This window comes from Formica exsecta, unplaced genomic scaffold (assembly GCF_003651465.1).
Source record: "Formica exsecta isolate Colony F162 unplaced genomic scaffold, ASM365146v1 scaffold391, whole genome shotgun sequence".
In the NCBI taxonomy this organism is placed as follows: domain Eukaryota; kingdom Metazoa; phylum Arthropoda; class Insecta; order Hymenoptera; family Formicidae; genus Formica; species Formica exsecta.
Genome location: NW_021851147.1, coordinates 1 through 18,413, shown reverse-complemented (window position 1 = coordinate 18,413; position 18,413 = coordinate 1). Strand labels below are relative to the sequence as shown.

Here is an 18,413-nt window from a genome sequence, read left to right as displayed (position 1 = left end):
ATAACAGGTCCGTCTTATCAAATCGATAGCGCTTGCAGTTCAAGTCTCTTTGCTATCGAACATGCTTATAAAAGTATGCGATCGGGGGAGTGTGACGCCGCTATCGTCGGTGGTGCAAATCTCTGCTTACATCCCAATTTATCCTTGCAATTCGCACGACTTGGTATTGTTCTCTCTTTGAATGTTAAAAATTTAAACTATAAGAGATATATAAATTCGAAAACAATTTAAAAATATATACTCCAATATATTACAATATATGTATATTATGATTCATAACTGTTTTGATTCTAGGAGTTTTATCGCTTAACGGAATTTGTAGATCTTTCGATGAAAACGCAAACGGTTATATGCGTAGCGAAACAATCGGTATAGTATACCTGCAAAAAGCAAAGAAAGCTAAGAGAATTTATGCAACCATTGTGTATGCCAAGACAAATTGTGACGGATACAAAGAACAAGGCATTACTTTCCCGTCCAGCAAAATGCAAGAAGCTTTGCTTCAAGAGTTTTACGATGAATGCAGTATATCACCATCTTGCTTAGCTTTTATGGAGGCTCATGGTACCGGTACCAAAGTTGGCGATCCGGAAGAAATTAATGCACTTGAGAAAGTTGTCTGCAAGAATAGGAAGACTCCATTGTTAATTGGTTCTGTCAAGTCAAACTTGGGTCACTCTGAAGCTGCTGCAGGTTTATGTCAAATTGCTAAGGTAAAAAATATAAATTATAATATGCACTGTAAAGTATTCCAATAATTTATCTCATTGTTAGTGCGAAAGACATCATATACGAGTATATAGATCTATTAATTATTTAACTAAAGCTAATACTTAAATAAAGCTAATATTACTTTTGCTTTTTTTTTAATGCATTAATTCTAACGAATAATTATAATTTAAAAATGAGACAGAGGAAAGAGCAAAGAAAGATTTTTGATGAAACTATTTTTCGTAAGGTTATAATTGCAATACAAACCGGCATAATTCCGCCGAATATAAATTTCACACAAGTACGGAAAGGTGTTAAGGCTTTTGAGGATGGAAGTATTCATGTAGTGAATACTCCAACACCATGGAATCCCGGTTTTGTGGGTATTAATTCGTTTGGCATTGGCGGAGCCAATTGTCATATTTTGCTACAATCTAACTTGAAGCAAAAAATTAATGGAGGAGCGCCAAATGATGATATACCAAGACTCGTCGTTGTATCTGGTCGTACTGAACAAGCAATCGAATCATTATTAAATGAGGTACCCAAAACTTTCGCGTTTTAATTCACCGATAAAAAAAAGCATATTTATACAAAATATTTTATACTAAAATCAATAAATAAATTTGTATATTAGATCAAGAATCAGCCGATAGACGTCGAATATATCCGGCTGTTGCATGATCTTCACGCTGACGATATACAAGGTCATCCTTATAGAGGGTACGCAATTATCGAATCTAAAGCATCGATAAAAATGATGAAAGAAATACAACATTATTCAGGTAAAAGAAAGCCAATTTGTTTTGTGTTTTCCGGAATAGGATCGCAATGGCCTGGCATGGGTACGCATTTTACTTTGCATATATATACATATATATATCAAAGAAACAATACTTTACAATCAAATTATTTCAATCTTTACGTTAATAGGTCAAGCGTTACTGCGATTCCCGACATTTTATAAAACTGTAAAAAAGTGCGATACTATTTTGAGGACACATGGAATGCGTATCATTGATGTATTAACAAGTAAACACGAAGCAATCTTTAACAGTATATTGAACTCGTTAGTTGGTATTACTGTAATGCAGGTGATGAATTATCCATTCTAATTGTCGCGTAAATCATGCAAATTATATAATTTATTCAGAATTTAAGAAAAATGATACTTTACTTTTCTCTTTAGATCGGATTAATCGATCTTTTAAAATCCGTAAATATCGTGCCAGATCATGTTGTCGGTCATTCGATCGGCGAACTCTGTTGCGGATACGTGACTGGTAATTTTACAATGGAACAAGTGCTTCTCTCCTCGTATTATATAGGATTGGCGTTGAGTGAAACAAAAATAGTTCATGGCGCCATGGCGAACATTGATCTTAGTTATGAAAATGCTAAGAACATATGTCCACCGGATATTGATATAATCTGCAATATGAGTCATAATACTTGCTCTATAAGTGGGCCAAAAGAATCAGTAACAGCATTTATAACAAAGTTACAGGTACTTTTATACAGGATGTTCAAAAAAAGTGGTACCCAATATTAAGAGTATGTAGTATTCATAAAAACAAATCAAAAAGTCTTAATAAGTAGTACTCCAAAAACCATTTATTGCCGAATTATAATGCTTTCTGTTATTAAATAAATTCAATCTACAGCAGATGTTCGATGTGCTCTCCGTTTTAACACATTATTCGGCATGCTTTCTCATTAAAGATCGAACACGTTCAAAGATACCAGATTTATTTTGTATTTGTTGACAACAATACGTTCAATTTTCTGTATCAATTCGTCCAATGTGTCAAATGATGTGGCGTACACCATGTTGTTTAAGTGTCCCCATCAATAAAAGTCTAACGGATTAAAATCCGGTGAGCGAAGTGGCCATGCAACTGAACCGCCACATCCTATCCACTTTTCTTGAAAACGATACAATCATACAATGCATATTTGAAATAAGTTTTGGAAAAGCGAAAGTTTATAAGAGAGACTTTTCCATCTATTCCAGAGAATCATATCGGAAATTCGCACGACACCAGTTTCGAGCAAATGATATTTCGACAGACCGAGGGTCGCGGTGTAGATCTCGTATTGAACTCATTAGCTGAAGATAAACTTCAGGCTTCTATTCGTTGTCTCGCGAGAAGAGGGCGTTTCTTGGAAATTGGAAAATTTGATTTTATGGCTAATAATATGTTGGACTTGTCAGTTTTTTCGAAAGGTATTACATTTTACAGCGTTATGGTGGACAACTTATTTTCAGCTACAAAGCGTGGTATTGAACAAAAAACGGTATTGAATAAGATGCTAGTCAATGGTCTTATTAGCGGAGCCATCAAGCCAATTAGCAGGAAAGTTTTCCAAAGAGACGAAGTCGAGTCTGCATTTAGATACATGACAGCTGGAAGGCATATAGGAAAAGTAAGTCGATAATTATTAATTAAAATAATTTTTAATTGTACCAAGCGAAATATTAAATTATACAAATATTTTAGATCAATTATTATAGAAAATTATAGATCAATTATTTATTTAATAAACGATTAATATATCACAGAACTTATCGTTATGTTAATTACTCAATCTTGCGGTTTTTATGTTATATAATTTAATTTAATATATTGAGATAATATAAAATATAATCAGAAGTGGTTAAAATAATGTATATGAGTTATGAATGTTACTAATATAAAAATAGAATCATCGTCAATGCGTCGATTATAGAAATACAAAGTGTTCCAATATAATTGGAATCTAGTCGTAGTACAACCTATAATAAAGGATGATTATACAACATTGATATAAAACAAATCAAATTTATGAAGAATAAAATTTTTTCGAGGTCTTGTTCTCTCGAGACAATTGGTTTCGGAATTTGAAAAGTAAGTAAAATATTTACGTATTTTAAACTATTGAATGATTTCCAATAACTTCATATATTTTATATTTATTGTTCAAATTCATTTCGAATACACATAATTAATATAAAAATAAAACATTACATATAATAAAACAATTTAAAATAAATTACGTTAAATAATATGAAAAACTATTAAGATAAATTTTATTTTATTAAAGAATTAGAGGATATTGTATTCTTTTATGTCTATTTTAATAAACTTACAATTAGTCGAGATAAATGTATAACACAAGTTTGTCAGAGACTTTTTAAAACTAATTGTAAGCCTTAGTTGGTATCACGTTTTCTATATACATATCTTCATATAAAAATATATTATTACACTATATTAAAAAAGACTGTAAATCTAATATAATTTTAATCGATAAAAACCCAAAACATTCTTACTCTGATATTATTTTTCTACAAATTGTTATTTATGAATTGTTAGTACAAAATTAACAATTAGTAAATTATTAGCAATAACTATTACAATGATAAATATTTATATTAGAAATAACGCAAAGTGTTTTTAAAAAGCAGTAATTTATATGAATGTAATCCGTTATAAATTCACATAAATTTATGAAATAAGATAAAAAGATACCATTAAAGTGTCCATTTAGCATTTATTTCATTATTAAATCTTAAAGTACGTATAGATACAATTCATAAAATTAATCATAATGCCACACGTATCTATTATTAAGTTTTATCAGCTGTCACTTAATAATATATTTTGTATATGCTAACTTATCCATCATTTTTATCATTAAAAATATAATACACATTATATACACAATATGACACACATTAAAAAAAATATAATTCAAAAAAGTTTATATTTTATATTTTACTAACACAACGATCTTCATTTAAAAATGCAAAAAAAAAACCACTATATAGAATCGTTTACATCATACACAGATCAACTTTAACTGTGTTCCGTTTCCTTCTTTAACAAAATATTTGCATTCTTTCATTTTTCGTTTTATATACACAATATTCTGAAGAAATATCTCCTTTTTTCATTCTTGTTATGAGTGCATCCAACACACACTAAGCGTGTGTATATATTTTTATGAACTTGCGAGAACTCATCGAGCAAGTAACTAACTTATAGTCAAAAAGTACTGTAATTATGTGTTATTCGTATCATTATAAATTATTCGAAAGGGTTTAAAGAGATACTCACAGATGGTAGCGATTTATCCTCCATGTACTGAGCAAGCGCGAAGTTACGGTGATTTAGTACATACGCGAAGAGCGATTCAGTCTAACTATAATTTTCGCTCTGTCAACATCAATGAATGTCAATAAAGGTAGAATATGTTTGCACAAAATAGCAAAAAATTCGCATATTTTCTACTAAAAATATAATTGTTTTACGTAAAATAGTTACGTAATAATAAATAATAATAAGTACAATATAAAATCACATGTTTTTGATAATGTGTGTATGTGTGCGATATATTTAAACTTTCATAAAAAAAATTCCGGTAAAAATTAATTATCATTAAACTACTATCCTCGCATGTTTACGAAAGACGTACAAATTACAAACTAATTTACTTTATGTTATATATGTTGTTTTTTACAGGATATATATCGGAAAATATATGTTGTCTTTCATATTTTTTTAATGTTATACTGTTGCTGATTAAATTTGAAATATTTCATTTTTATTTTATATGTGTGCTTATATATTTTAACATAAAAAAAATGTTTTTTTGCCTGAAGTGACTATATCTGATTTCTTACTTAACATGTTCTTTATTAAACGTTTATTAACTAACGAAGATGTGGGAGCAAATAATATATAATAATAATCACATAATTAAAGATTATTTATTAAATAAAGAAAACATTTTGCTCTTACAAATAGCTATTTATTACAAACGCTCGCAAGAGTTTATGGTCTATAGTAGTCGTCTATAGATCACTTCTAAAACTTCATGTTTCATGAAAGTTTGTCAGAGTTGATATTAAACTTCGTACGTTAGCAAAAAATGTTTGCTTTCTACGCTTAGATTGAACATGTTTTTTAGTTGCAAAGTTGCCTAGTGCATAAATCAAATGACTGAGTTGTACACGATTCATTTCCTGTTTCCTTTCGTATAAGCAAAGTTGCAGAAAAGTTTATTTTCTAGGAAAATAAAGCAAAATTGAAACACCAATTTTACGTTAGGACGATAATGTAAAATCTTGCAGAAATATGTCTCTTGCAAAAAAAGATTTACCCTTTAAATGAAGAGAGCATTAGACATAAACTGTACATGTAGAAACAGTGTATTCTAAAGCACAAATAAATTATTGTTAAAAATATAAAACCTTTTTTTAACAAAATGGAATTAAATTTTTCTTTTTATTCATTATCTATCTATAGTATTATTTATTACCGAGTATAAGCCTAATATTAGTTGTCATTTTTATAGTGTTTTATACTAAAGTGTACAAATTCAAGAAAAGTTTAGTGTCAAGTCTACGATTTCATGAAACGTGAATAAAAAATATTAAACAGTTCATAAACTCATTAATAAATAATTAATACATATATAAGAAAAGAAAATATTTAAAAATAACATTTCAGAAAAAAACACATTGTATCCGAATTAACATTCAGTAATAACATTATTTATAAAATTTGAATTTCTTAGATTTGAGTTACGCGTTTACCCTGAGCCGTCAATGTTTGCGGCTGTTAGGCGTATGGCCTGATCCGCAAGTCTCTTTGAATATTTTTAGACCAAATATAAGATTCATAATCGTTACCTGTATTTTGAGTCTCTACGTGATCGTGCCGCAATTGACGAATATGTTTCGTGCTTGGGGTAACGTGGGCCGGATGGTGGAGTACGTAGCTTCCGCCAACTTTAGCTTGATGGCATTGTGCAAGTTAGTTGCTACATGGTATCATGGTGAAAGTAAGTAATTGTTTTACGACGATATGTGAATTAATATTTATCATAATACAAATGTCAAGGATGTGTACTCCTTCAAGTCTAGGACTGTTATTGTACAAAACAGTCCTCTTTATATAAATTTATTGCATGATTTTTTGTGACAATTTCTATTTGTACTGATATACATCACGTTTAATCCGATGGAAGCACTTCGCACACTGATGACATCGGTCGCGACTGATTGGAGATCTTCGGGGAATACTTGGGAACGAAATACAATGTTGAACATTGCGAGACGTGGCAGAAGTTTATCTTTTAAATGTTGCGTGGCTGCTACATGTACAGTAACGTTTTACGTATCTTTTAATCTCATCAAGTTCTATCGAAATATGTATCTGCCGCAACGTAATCTCGTATATCGTTTCTCATATCCATACAACATTCAGAAGAGCCCAAACTATGAAATCACTTTTTTCATTCAACTCTCTGGCGGCGTATATTCGGCCATTATCAATTGTACCGTCGATTGCTTCATCTCGATACTCTTACTGCACGTATGTGCACAGCTGATAAACTTACGAATGACACTTAACAATCTCGTTGACGAATTAGCCAATAGATCTATATCGTCCTTGAAATTTAAGGAAGGTCTAACTGCAATTGCTATACGACACCAACATCTCATTAGGTATGCTAAAGGACTTCCGACAATCACTAAATGATGAATTTATAAGCAGTTATGACAGTAGCTTATTTATAAAATATTTAAATATTAATTTCAGCATTTTCGTGTTTTTCTTTTTATGTATAAGAAGAAACAAATTTGTTTGTGAGATATCACATGATATCTCACAAACGAATATCTTTTTGTTAAAAACTTTTTTGAGAACTTCTAATATGTTTTTATGTGTCGAAAATTTGGCTAACAGATTTAAGAATAAAAAGGATTAAAAAATTAAATTTTATTTAAAATTATAATTAAATTATGGTGTAAGATTTGTATATATATATTAAAATTTTAATATAAGGAATCGACAATGTATAAGGAATAAAATATTTTTTAAGATTTGCCAAGACAATCGACGACTGTTATAGCGCAGTGCTATTTGTACATATGCTAGCTGCTACTTTTCAATTGTGTTTTGAAACTTTTCAAGTTTTCACAGTAAGTTAGACGACTTATATAAAAGTATGTTTTATATTCATTCTGATAATTATTTGGAATAAGGCCTTTTCTGAATTTTGACAAATATGATTTTAGTTTTTAATTTTAAATCAGAAATAGGTTTAGATTAAATTATATCTTCCGGAAGTGGTGCCCCCTCGGTAAGGGGAGGGGGGCGGAACCCACTGCGTCCACGCATACACTTTCCCATCCACACAATAATTGTGGGGTGGATCTCGCTTTGGTAATTTTTGGGGTTTTTCAGTTTTTTGGGGGGTGGAGGTGATGGGGAACGGACTCCCCCGACTGATTATCACTGTTGGAGTCACAACAAAGATTTTTACCCTAAGAACCGCAAGAAAATATAAAATTTTGGAAAAGGCCTTATTCCAAATAATTACCTTCATTCTATTTGAATATTCGCATATTGTAATAAAAAGATTGGAAAAAAATTTATATATAAAGTTATAAATTTTTTACATTATAATACATTTAATACTTTAATGTTGCGGTATAATTATACTATTATATGCACTTAAACTGAAAAATATATATTATTTTTAGATAATAACAGACAAATTAGACATATCCATTATCAAAGTGGCTTTCCTTACATTTTATATCACTCTTGTGCTGACACACTTGTATATTTATTGCTATTCGGCTGAAAGACTTTTAACGGAGGTAAGACAATTATTGTATGCTAACGCAATTTGTACCAAACAAAAATATAATTTTCAGAGCACTAGTATGGCATATGGCGTGTACGAATGTAACTGGTACAATCTACCAGCAAAAGACGCGAAAAATTTAATGTTTATTGCATATGGATCTAGAATCCCGCTTAGATTGACAGCTGGAAAATTTGGAACTTTTTCGATAGAAATGTTCGGAACAGTAAGTATCTATGGGTAAATATGCATAAAAGGTCACAACTCAGCGATTTAGTCGCCATTTAGATATGTTGTAGGAGCGATGCGTGGCGCCGGGCGTAGAGTCGCAGGCTGGTAATCGAAAGATTCCAGGTTCGATTCCGCTCGGGTCCCATCCTCCCATATGCTTCAAAAAAGGTTTTCATACATTCTCCTATATAATACCTATACCAGTTTATTCAAATATTATCCTATATAATACCTATACCAGTTTATGGCCGTATGGCGAGTATTCGCCGCTATACCAGTTTATTCAAATATTATCCTATATAATACCTATACCAGTTTATTCAAATATTATCCTATATAATACCTATACCAGTTTATTCAAATATTATCCTATATAATACCTATACCAGTTTATTCAAATATTATCCTATATAATACCTATACCAGTTTATTCAAATATTATCCTATATAATACCTATACCAGTTTATTCAAATATTATCCTATATAATACCTATACCAGTTTATTCAAATATTATCCTATATAATACCTATACCAGTTTATTCAAATATTATCCTATATAATACCTATACCAGTTTATTCAAATATTATCCTATATAATACCTATACCAGTTTATTCAAATATTATCCTATATAATACCTATACCAGTTTATTCAAATATTATCCTATATAATACCTATACCAGTTTATTCAAATATTATCCTATATAATACCTATACCAGTTTATTCAAATATTATCCTATATAATACCTATACCAGTTTATGGCCGTATGGCGAGTATTCGCCGGTGCCAACCCCATACGAAGCAAGCAAGATATGTTGTAGGGGAGAGTGTTCTGAGCATTGAACTCTATAATACTGGAATGGGCGATCCCATTGTTTGGCTGTCGCCACTTTTTCGCAGAGAGAGAGGTGCGTTTGGATTTTGGCATCTCTTTCTAGTATTACCTGATTGGTTCATGGCATATAACGTGACATCATTCTCAGTCACGTGACATGCCATGGACCAATTTTACAGTTTCAAAGCTTTTTCTCAGGTATTATAAAGTAACATTAGGAAAGAGGCGGAGCCTGCACCCCCACCTCGAAAAAAATTTAATCTAACTCAACCCAACTTTACTTTTAAAACTGAGAATATGTTTGAGTTAGGTTAGAATTTTTTCGGGGTGGGACTGCAGGGGGAGGGGCGGCGCTCCCCCCCCCCCTCGTCCACGCGTAAATGTTGTAACCAGCTTTTTTCAATCAAAAAATAACAAATTATTACAGCATACACAAACTTTAATGTCAAACTTCAATTTGTTATATTTTCTAAATCAATACCGTCCGCCACCTGATTCTTGCGGGGAATTACTCAGAACACTACCCCCTACAACATATATAAGTGGCGATTAAATCGGTCAGGTGTGACTTTTATGCATATTTACCATATCTATGAGAAAAGATATATTTATGTTTTTCACATACAAAAATAATTATTCCTTTATAAGTTTATCAAAAAAAATTATTTTATTCGTATTTTTTGATTATGTAGAGAGTGTTTTAGAAATATAAGACCAAACTGTAGAAGCGTATCTCTTGCATATATCTTACGTCCAGTTATCTTAAATGATAAAAAGAGATCATTACATATATATAAACACATATCCGAAACGACGCTTTCGTTCAATAATATAATCACTACTGGTTACGACAGAATTGTTTAACAACATTTTGTTGAAGAAATTGCTAGAAATGCTTCCCTTCTATAATAAATATTTTATATCAATATTTTATGACGAATCATCAGAGAGAGAGAGAGAGAGAGAGAGAGAGAGAGAGAGATATGTTTAAAGTTTCCGGAATATCTTGAATTTTATTGCACATGACAATAATATAAAAATATTTTCACAGTAATGTCACAATACCATAAAAAATTTTATTCTCATAAATAAAATTTGGAAGATCTAAATCAGAAAATCGTTCAGATTACGCAGATATTCTCTTTCATCAACTCACTGATCGACACCATTATTATTAAAAATCTCTCAAGCAGTGCGCCTTAAATGTGTTACATCATATGTAGAACACATTATGTTGCATATATATCTCCAATGAAACATTTTTTATCTTTAATTCGAGAGATCACATACAAGCATGATCATTATTTGTTTGTTTTTAACAAAAAATAAATGATAATATAATATTGATACACAACTCACTTGATAAGCATTCTTTCGTCAAATTCTATTTTAAACAAAAAGTATTTATATCTCAGGAAAAAAGTATTTTTGAATTTATATTATTGTCTTCTAATCTGTCACTAAACTTATAATTTGAGTTAAAGATATCAAAATGAGAAAATATCTTGGAGGTATGTTTGCGAACGCTTCGTTTTAGAGATATTGATATTTAAACATGCAGAGATATATATTGCGCGCGTATATCATATTTAGTTTATAGATACTTCACCATATGTGTGTGTGTCATTTTCCCGTCCGATACATTTTTGTCCAATAATTTCTTGTGTAAGATAATTTACCGTTCATGGCAATTTTTTATATAAATTTAATATTTCTTTAATAATAAATTTAATATTACTGTTTAAATTTTTTCATAGTATATAGTTTATTCAAATATTATCCTATATAATACCTATACCAGTTTATGGCCGTATGGCGAGTATTCGCCGGTGCCAACCCCATACGAAGCAAGCAAGATATGTTGTAGGGGAGAGTGTTCTGAGCATTGAACTCTATAATACTGGAATGGGCGATCCCATTGTTTGGCTGTCGCCACTTTTTCGCAGAGAGAGAGGTGCGTTTGGATTTTGGCATCTCTTTCTAGTATTACCTGATTGGTTCATGGCATATAACGTGACATCATTCTCAGTCACGTGACATGCCATGGACCAATTTTACAGTTTCAAAGCTTTTTCTCAGGTATTATAAAGTAACATTAGGAAAGAGGCGGAGCCTGCACCCCCACCTCGAAAAAAATTTAATCTAACTCAACCCAACTTTACTTTTAAAACTGAGAATATGTTTGAGTTAGGTTAGAATTTTTTCGGGGTGGGACTGCAGGGGGAGGGGCGGCGCTCCCCCCCCCCCTCGTCCACGCGTAAATGTTGTAACCAGCTTTTTTCAATCAAAAAATAACAAATTATTACAGCATACACAAACTTTAATGTCAAACTTCAATTTGTTATATTTTCTAAATCAATACCGTCCGCCACCTGATTCTTGCGGGGAATTACTCAGAACACTACCCCCTACAACATATATAAGTGGCGATTAAATCGGTCAGGTGTGACTTTTATGCATATTTACCATATCTATGAGAAAAGATATATTTATGTTTTTCACATACAAAAATAATTATTCCTTTATAAGTTTATCAAAAAAAATTATTTTATTCGTATTTTTTGATTATGTAGAGAGTGTTTTAGAAATATAAGACCAAACTGTAGAAGCGTATCTCTTGCATATATCTTACGTCCAGTTATCTTAAATGATAAAAAGAGATCATTACATATATATAAACACATATCCGAAACGACGCTTTCGTTCAATAATATAATCACTACTGGTTACGACAGAATTGTTTAACAACATTTTGTTGAAGAAATTGCTAGAAATGCTTCCCTTCTATAATAAATATTTTATATCAATATTTTATGACGAATCATCAGAGAGAGAGAGAGAGAGAGAGAGAGAGAGAGAGAGATATGTTTAAAGTTTCCGGAATATCTTGAATTTTATTGCACATGACAATAATATAAAAATATTTTCACAGTAATGTCACAATACCATAAAAAATTTTATTCTCATAAATAAAATTTGGAAGATCTAAATCAGAAAATCGTTCAGATTACGCAGATATTCTCTTTCATCAACTCACTGATCGACACCATTATTATTAAAAATCTCTCAAGCAGTGCGCCTTAAATGTGTTACATCATATGTAGAACACATTATGTTGCATATATATCTCCAATGAAACATTTTTTATCTCTAATTCGAGAGATCACATACAAGCATGATCATTATTTGTTTGTTTTTAACAAAAAATAAATGATAATATAATATTGATACACAACTCACTTGATAAGCATTCTTTCGTCAAATTCTATTTTAAACAAAAAGTATTTATATCTCAGGAAAAAAGTATTTTTGAATTTATATTATTGTCTTCTAATCTGTCACTAAACTTATAATTTGAGTTAAAGATATCAAAATGAGATAATATCTTGGAGGTATGTTTGCGAACGCTTCGTTTTAGAGATATTGATATTTAAACATGCAGAGATATATATTGCGCGCGTATATCATATTTAGTTTATAGATACTTCACCATATGTGTGTGTGTCATTTTCCCGTCCGATACATTTTTGTCCAATAATTTCTTGTGTAAGATAATTTACCGTTCATGGCAATTTTTTATATAAATTTAATATTTCTTTAATAATAAATTTAATATTACTGTTTAAATTTTTTCATAGTATATGACAATTCATATTTTACTATTTCTATATTTAAATTTATCAAAATGAATCGATCTATCACGTATAAAATATTAAAACTTTCACTTTAATTCCAATTTAATATAGTCTAACTTAACTAATCTCATCTAATCAAATTTTAATTCTAAATTAAATACAACTATAATATTTTATAAAGAGGCTCACATAAAAATTATATAGAAACAGAGAATGTGAAACATATTGCGTTTGAACAACGATATATCTTGGACAGAAAATTGTCGAATCGTTGGTGAAATATATTGAATCCTAAAATATCAAAAAAACGTAAAATATCGAAGAAACAGCAGATTTATTACCAGTATATTTCACACATACGTAAAATATTCACGAATATTTCAAATGATCCACATTGTTATTTTCGTTTCTAAAAATAAAACTAAACTCTATGTTTAATTTTTATTTTGTTTAGACAGTAAAAACATCGATGGGATACTTATCTGCGTTGCTGACAATGAAGGACTAAAGATAATAATATTAAAATAATATCGAATTATATAATTGCGCATAATTGGTTACAGTTCGTTTTCTAATAAACAGGTTTATACATATACCTGTAACAATTTTTGCTGAACAAATGCACATCTGTATGCGCAATATAACGAGCTATTTATTTATCTATATCTAGCAATGTAAAGAGATTTAAGGAGATAAATAAAAAAAGCAAAAGATTGTTTTCTCCGTTTCTTAGAAACATCTAAAGATACTATACCTGATTTCAAAAATTAAATTGCCACTTAAGCCAAAAATTGATCATTAATGGAATAAAATTACAGATCTTTTTATCTTTTCCAGTGTAATTTCAAGCTCTTCAATGTTCAACGACTCGAACTAAAAACCGAAGCAAACAAAAAATGTTTACATTTCTGGGTTTCATCGATACGTTTACGAGATTATGTGTTGTCATAAGAATTATGTACTTTATTCAAAAAAACTTTTTATAGCAAGATATGCAAGATATCATCAAACTTAATTAATATTCTGGATCCCCAGAGAGAGAAAGAGAGAGAGAGAGAGAGAGAGAGAGAGATCCCCAGAGTTTCTTCTCGTTGTATATAAAGTGTATAATCTGCGCACAAAATAAGACTTTTATAACATGCCGATCCGTGTTTAAAATTCACGCATTTTCAACCAATCAAAAGATTGATTTGGTAAAACACAATCCGTAATGAATAATAAATGCGGATATTTTTGATAAATGTGTCTTCTCCATGTCCAGTTGCTCTTGTCATTAATTATCATTTTGTCTGTTACATATATGATGTATTACAATCTATAGTTAATTATATATGCAGTCTAATAAAAATAAGAAATATGATACAATATGTAAAAATAATTTCAAAAATATTTAATTTAAAAAATATTTCATTTTTTATTTTGCTAATGTAACAATTTTTATTTTAGGATGTAAATATATATTAGGATATAAATAATTGTTTAAAAAAATACATTGTAACTAATTACATACTTTTTCTTAGTAAGCGCAAAATCAAAGCGGTTTGGTATAATCGCGAAGAGCGTTGCAATCTAACAATAATTCTCACTCAGTAAACATCAATGAATGTCAACAAAGGTAGAGCATAACTTGGAAAAATAGCAAAATTTGCACTACAATATTCTCAAAAAAATATAATAGCATTATGTGTAAAATATAGTTGTATATATAATATCAAGTTTATTAAAATCAAGTTATCTCTTTAAATAAGTGATAAAAACTTTGCATTTCAGTTTAAATTTTATAAAAACAAAAATTCGATTACGATAAATTAATACTAAACTGCTATCTAAACGTGTTTATCTAAGTGATGAAAAATTAATGTAAAATGTTTCTAAATTAGCAAAATAAAATTAATACAATATTTATAAATAAAAATTGCATAATTAATTAATTGCTCATTAAATAAATTGTTCTCTTTATATAACAAATTATGTACATCTCGGGAACAATATATGTTGTCTTTATTTAATTTTTTACATCTTATATTAATTTAATATATATAATGCTGTCTTATATTTTATATTTTACTGGTTATCCTTTTACATTATATATATTTACTTTTAATTAATATTTAAAAAATATTTTTTCTGTTCAAATAACTATGCTTTTGATTGATATTCACAATACATTATTTATTAAATGTTCATTAAATAAGAAATATTTTGTACGAAATTTATTGTGTGTACATATAATAATATTTTACAATATAGATCTTTGATAGAACTTCACAAAAATTCGATAGAATTTCACGAAAGTTTGCCAGAGTAAATATTAAACTTTGTACCCCAACAAAAAATTTTTACTTTCGACATACAAATTGAATCAAAGTGCTTTCAGTAGTAAGATTGAACATTTTTAACTTTTAACATTTATGAATCACTTATGCCAGTCCATAATAAAATTTTAAAAATTAAAACAAATAAACTGAATGCTATTATAAAATATAATAATTTCATCGTAACAATATCTACGATTTTATAGGAATATACGATAAACTTCACAAATAAAAGCATTGTATATAAAATTGCTTAAAACTGTTATGTAAAATTGTATATATACATGTCAAATATACATATATACATGTATACTATTGAGTTACACACGCAAGAAAAAGAAAGATGGAGCACTATTTTCAAAATACAGTATTGTAAAAGATTTTGCAAATGCAGTTTATTAAAAATGTCTAAATAGACATTAATATTGTAATAATAAACTAATTATGTATAACTATAAAATATGAATAAAAAAAATTATATAGCTTTTAAAGATGTGTCAATAAATTAATAATTAAATTTAACATATATATAATAATTAAATTCAACATATATATATATACACTTTACATATAAAAAATTATACTCTCATATATATAAAAAAAGAAATTTGCAAAAATAATATTTAAAAAAAAAATAATATTCTTTTTTTATGTTATTATAAGTAATGATATTTCTTCTAAAATATGAATAATTTATTAGATTTAAATTACGCATTTAACTTGAGCCGCCAATGTTTGCGGCTATTTGGCATATGGCCCGATCCACATATCTCTTTGAATGATTTTCGTTGGCCAAGCATAAGATTCATAATAATTATTTGTATTATGAGTATTTATGTATTCACCCCACAAATGATAAATCTGATCCGTGCTTGGGGTAACGTGAATCGAATGATGGATGCCTTTGTAGCCGCCAATTTTTTCTTGATGGCATTGTGGAAGCTGATTTATACCAGATATCACGGCGAGAGTAAGTTATCATTTTACAGAAATAAAAATATTAAGTAGATTTGTATTTATCATAAGTAATATAAATGTTAATGTTAAATTTTCCTTATTAAAGTCTAAGACTGCTATTGTATGATAGTTCTTTTTATATAAAAATAACTTGCTTTGCCAGTTTACATTTATACTAGTAATAATATAGTCATGTTTAATTTAAAAGAACTTCGAATACTAATAGCATCGGTTATGACTGATTGGGCAACTTCGAAGAGCAATTGGGAACGAAGTACAATGTTGAAGCTAACAAGAAATGGCAGAAATTTATCTTTTGGATATTTCATAGCTGCAATATGCACAATCCTATCTGCTTATTTTGTTCGTATTGGGGCTGTCATACGAAACATACACCAGCCTCGACGACATCTTGTCTATCGGTTCGACTACATTCAAAAGAGTCCGAATTATGAAATCACCTGTTTTATTCAAATCTGCAGTAGCACATATGCAATTCTCGGCAACTATAGCGTCGACAGCTTCATCTCAACATTCATGTTTCATATATGCGCACAACTAATAAACCTACGAAGCACGCTCAACAATTTAATCGGCGAATTAGGCAACAAATCCATATCTTCCTTGAAATTTAGAAAAGATCTAACTGCGATCGTTATACGACACAAGCATCTGATCAGGTACACCTGGAAATTTTCAATGCGCGCACATATTATGTAATTCATTATAATGTTTTTAGCTAAAAGAAAGCGTATTATTCTGAGATAAATGTGCCCGTCAAATCGATCGAGGTGCATATTAAATATAAATAACTTATTTTCTATGTCTAATTTTTATTTTGTTTAGACGATAAAAACATCAATGTATTACTTATAAAGAACTATTTATTTATTTACATCTGGCAATGTAGAAAGAACTAAAAAGGTAAATAAAAAATTTTAATTAACAATATTCTAACACTAACACTTCAATATCACAAAATAATCTTTTATAAACACACAAATCAAAAAACAACTTTTCACTTGATACACATATATCGGAACACTTCGTAACACTCCATGCTCTGATTTTCTCAAGTATCGCATAGCAACATCGACAATTTTTACAAAGGAACCTTTTTAATAATTTATTCTCTCTTTAATTTTGCCGCCGTAGACACGTACGTATAGCGTTTATTAATAAATTTGATCTTCTATAATGTAATATGTATATTCTCCCCTATCTGTTTTATATCTATAATATTCTGGAGGAGTATTCTCTCTTTTCTTATTCTTGTTATGAATGCATCTGAGGCATATATAATGCATGTATATGTGTTATGTTAACTTGTCTAGCTCTTCTTTTTTTCCTCCTAATAATCATTATTTTATCATTGAACCGTTTTGAAACGCACAACTGCACGTACAAAGAGCGACTGATATAATGTGTTTATTTTCTGGAGTTGAATTTCAAACAAAGCCCACCTTGAACTCTTCTATACGAAAACTGAATCCCCTCAGCTTGCTTATAGTCGGGAAGCAAGTGCTATATTTACGATTCAGTCTATCGTGGTTGTCATGGTACGTATATGATTACGTACTACACGTATTACTATTACATTTAAAAGGGGTTATAGACATATTGGCAATTAGTGGTTGTCCAATCCTGGTTATGCTCTTTTACTGAGCAAGCACAAAGATAAAGCGATTTGGTATAACTCGGAGAGCGTTGCAGTCTAATGATAATTCTCACTCAGTGAACATCAATGAATGTCAATAAAGGTAAAATATATTTTGGAAAAATAACAAAATTGTTCGCGTTCTACAATATTTCCTCAAAAATATAATTGCATATGTATAAAATATAGATATATATATAATATGAAGTTTATCAAAATCAATTCTTTCTCTAAATAAGTGGTAAAAATTTTGCATTTCAGTTTATATATATATATATATAAGCCTTATAAAAAAAACTCGATAACACGGTTAATCATTACTAAACTAATATCCACATGGTGAAAGATTAATATTAAATGTTCTAAATTAGCAATATAAAATTAATACAATATTTATAAATAAAAATTGCTTAATTAATTAATT

The 18,413-nt window shown here is 29.3% G+C and overlaps 3 protein-coding genes across 3 annotated transcripts in view; all 3 read left to right on the top strand.

Moving 5' to 3' along the window:
• The window catches only part of LOC115239615 (fatty acid synthase-like), a 9,523-nt gene extending 6,001 nt beyond the window's left edge, over positions 1-3,522 (top strand). Inside the window, exons 4-10 of the mRNA XM_029814219.1 lie at positions 295-713; positions 959-1,252; positions 1,349-1,556; positions 1,645-1,805; positions 1,901-2,217; positions 2,916-3,138; positions 3,442-3,522. Coding sequence (XP_029670079.1) covers positions 295-713; positions 959-1,252; positions 1,349-1,556; positions 1,645-1,805; positions 1,901-2,217; positions 2,916-3,138; positions 3,442-3,522 — 1,703 coding nt within the window. The remainder of the gene's footprint in view (positions 1-294; positions 714-958; positions 1,253-1,348; positions 1,557-1,644; positions 1,806-1,900; positions 2,218-2,915; positions 3,139-3,441) is intronic.
• A 1,400-nt stretch (positions 3,523-4,922) lies between these two features.
• Positions 4,923-13,568, top strand: LOC115239599 (odorant receptor 4-like). Its single transcript, XM_029814198.1, has 7 exons — positions 4,923-4,938; positions 6,274-6,540; positions 6,727-7,207; positions 7,585-7,684; positions 8,249-8,368; positions 8,426-8,581; positions 13,515-13,568. The coding sequence occupies exons 1-7, from the start codon at positions 4,923-4,925 to the stop codon at positions 13,566-13,568; spliced, it is 1,194 nt and encodes a 397-aa protein (XP_029670058.1).
• A 1,005-nt stretch (positions 13,569-14,573) lies between these two features.
• On the top strand, positions 14,574-17,052 carry LOC115239597. The gene is made up of 3 exons (XM_029814196.1): positions 14,574-14,675; positions 16,076-16,345; positions 16,541-17,052. Exons 1-3 carry the CDS (start codon positions 14,660-14,662, stop codon positions 17,050-17,052), a joined length of 798 nt encoding a protein of 265 aa, XP_029670056.1. The 5' UTR covers positions 14,574-14,659.
• The last annotated feature ends 1,361 nt before the right edge of the window (positions 17,053-18,413 follow it).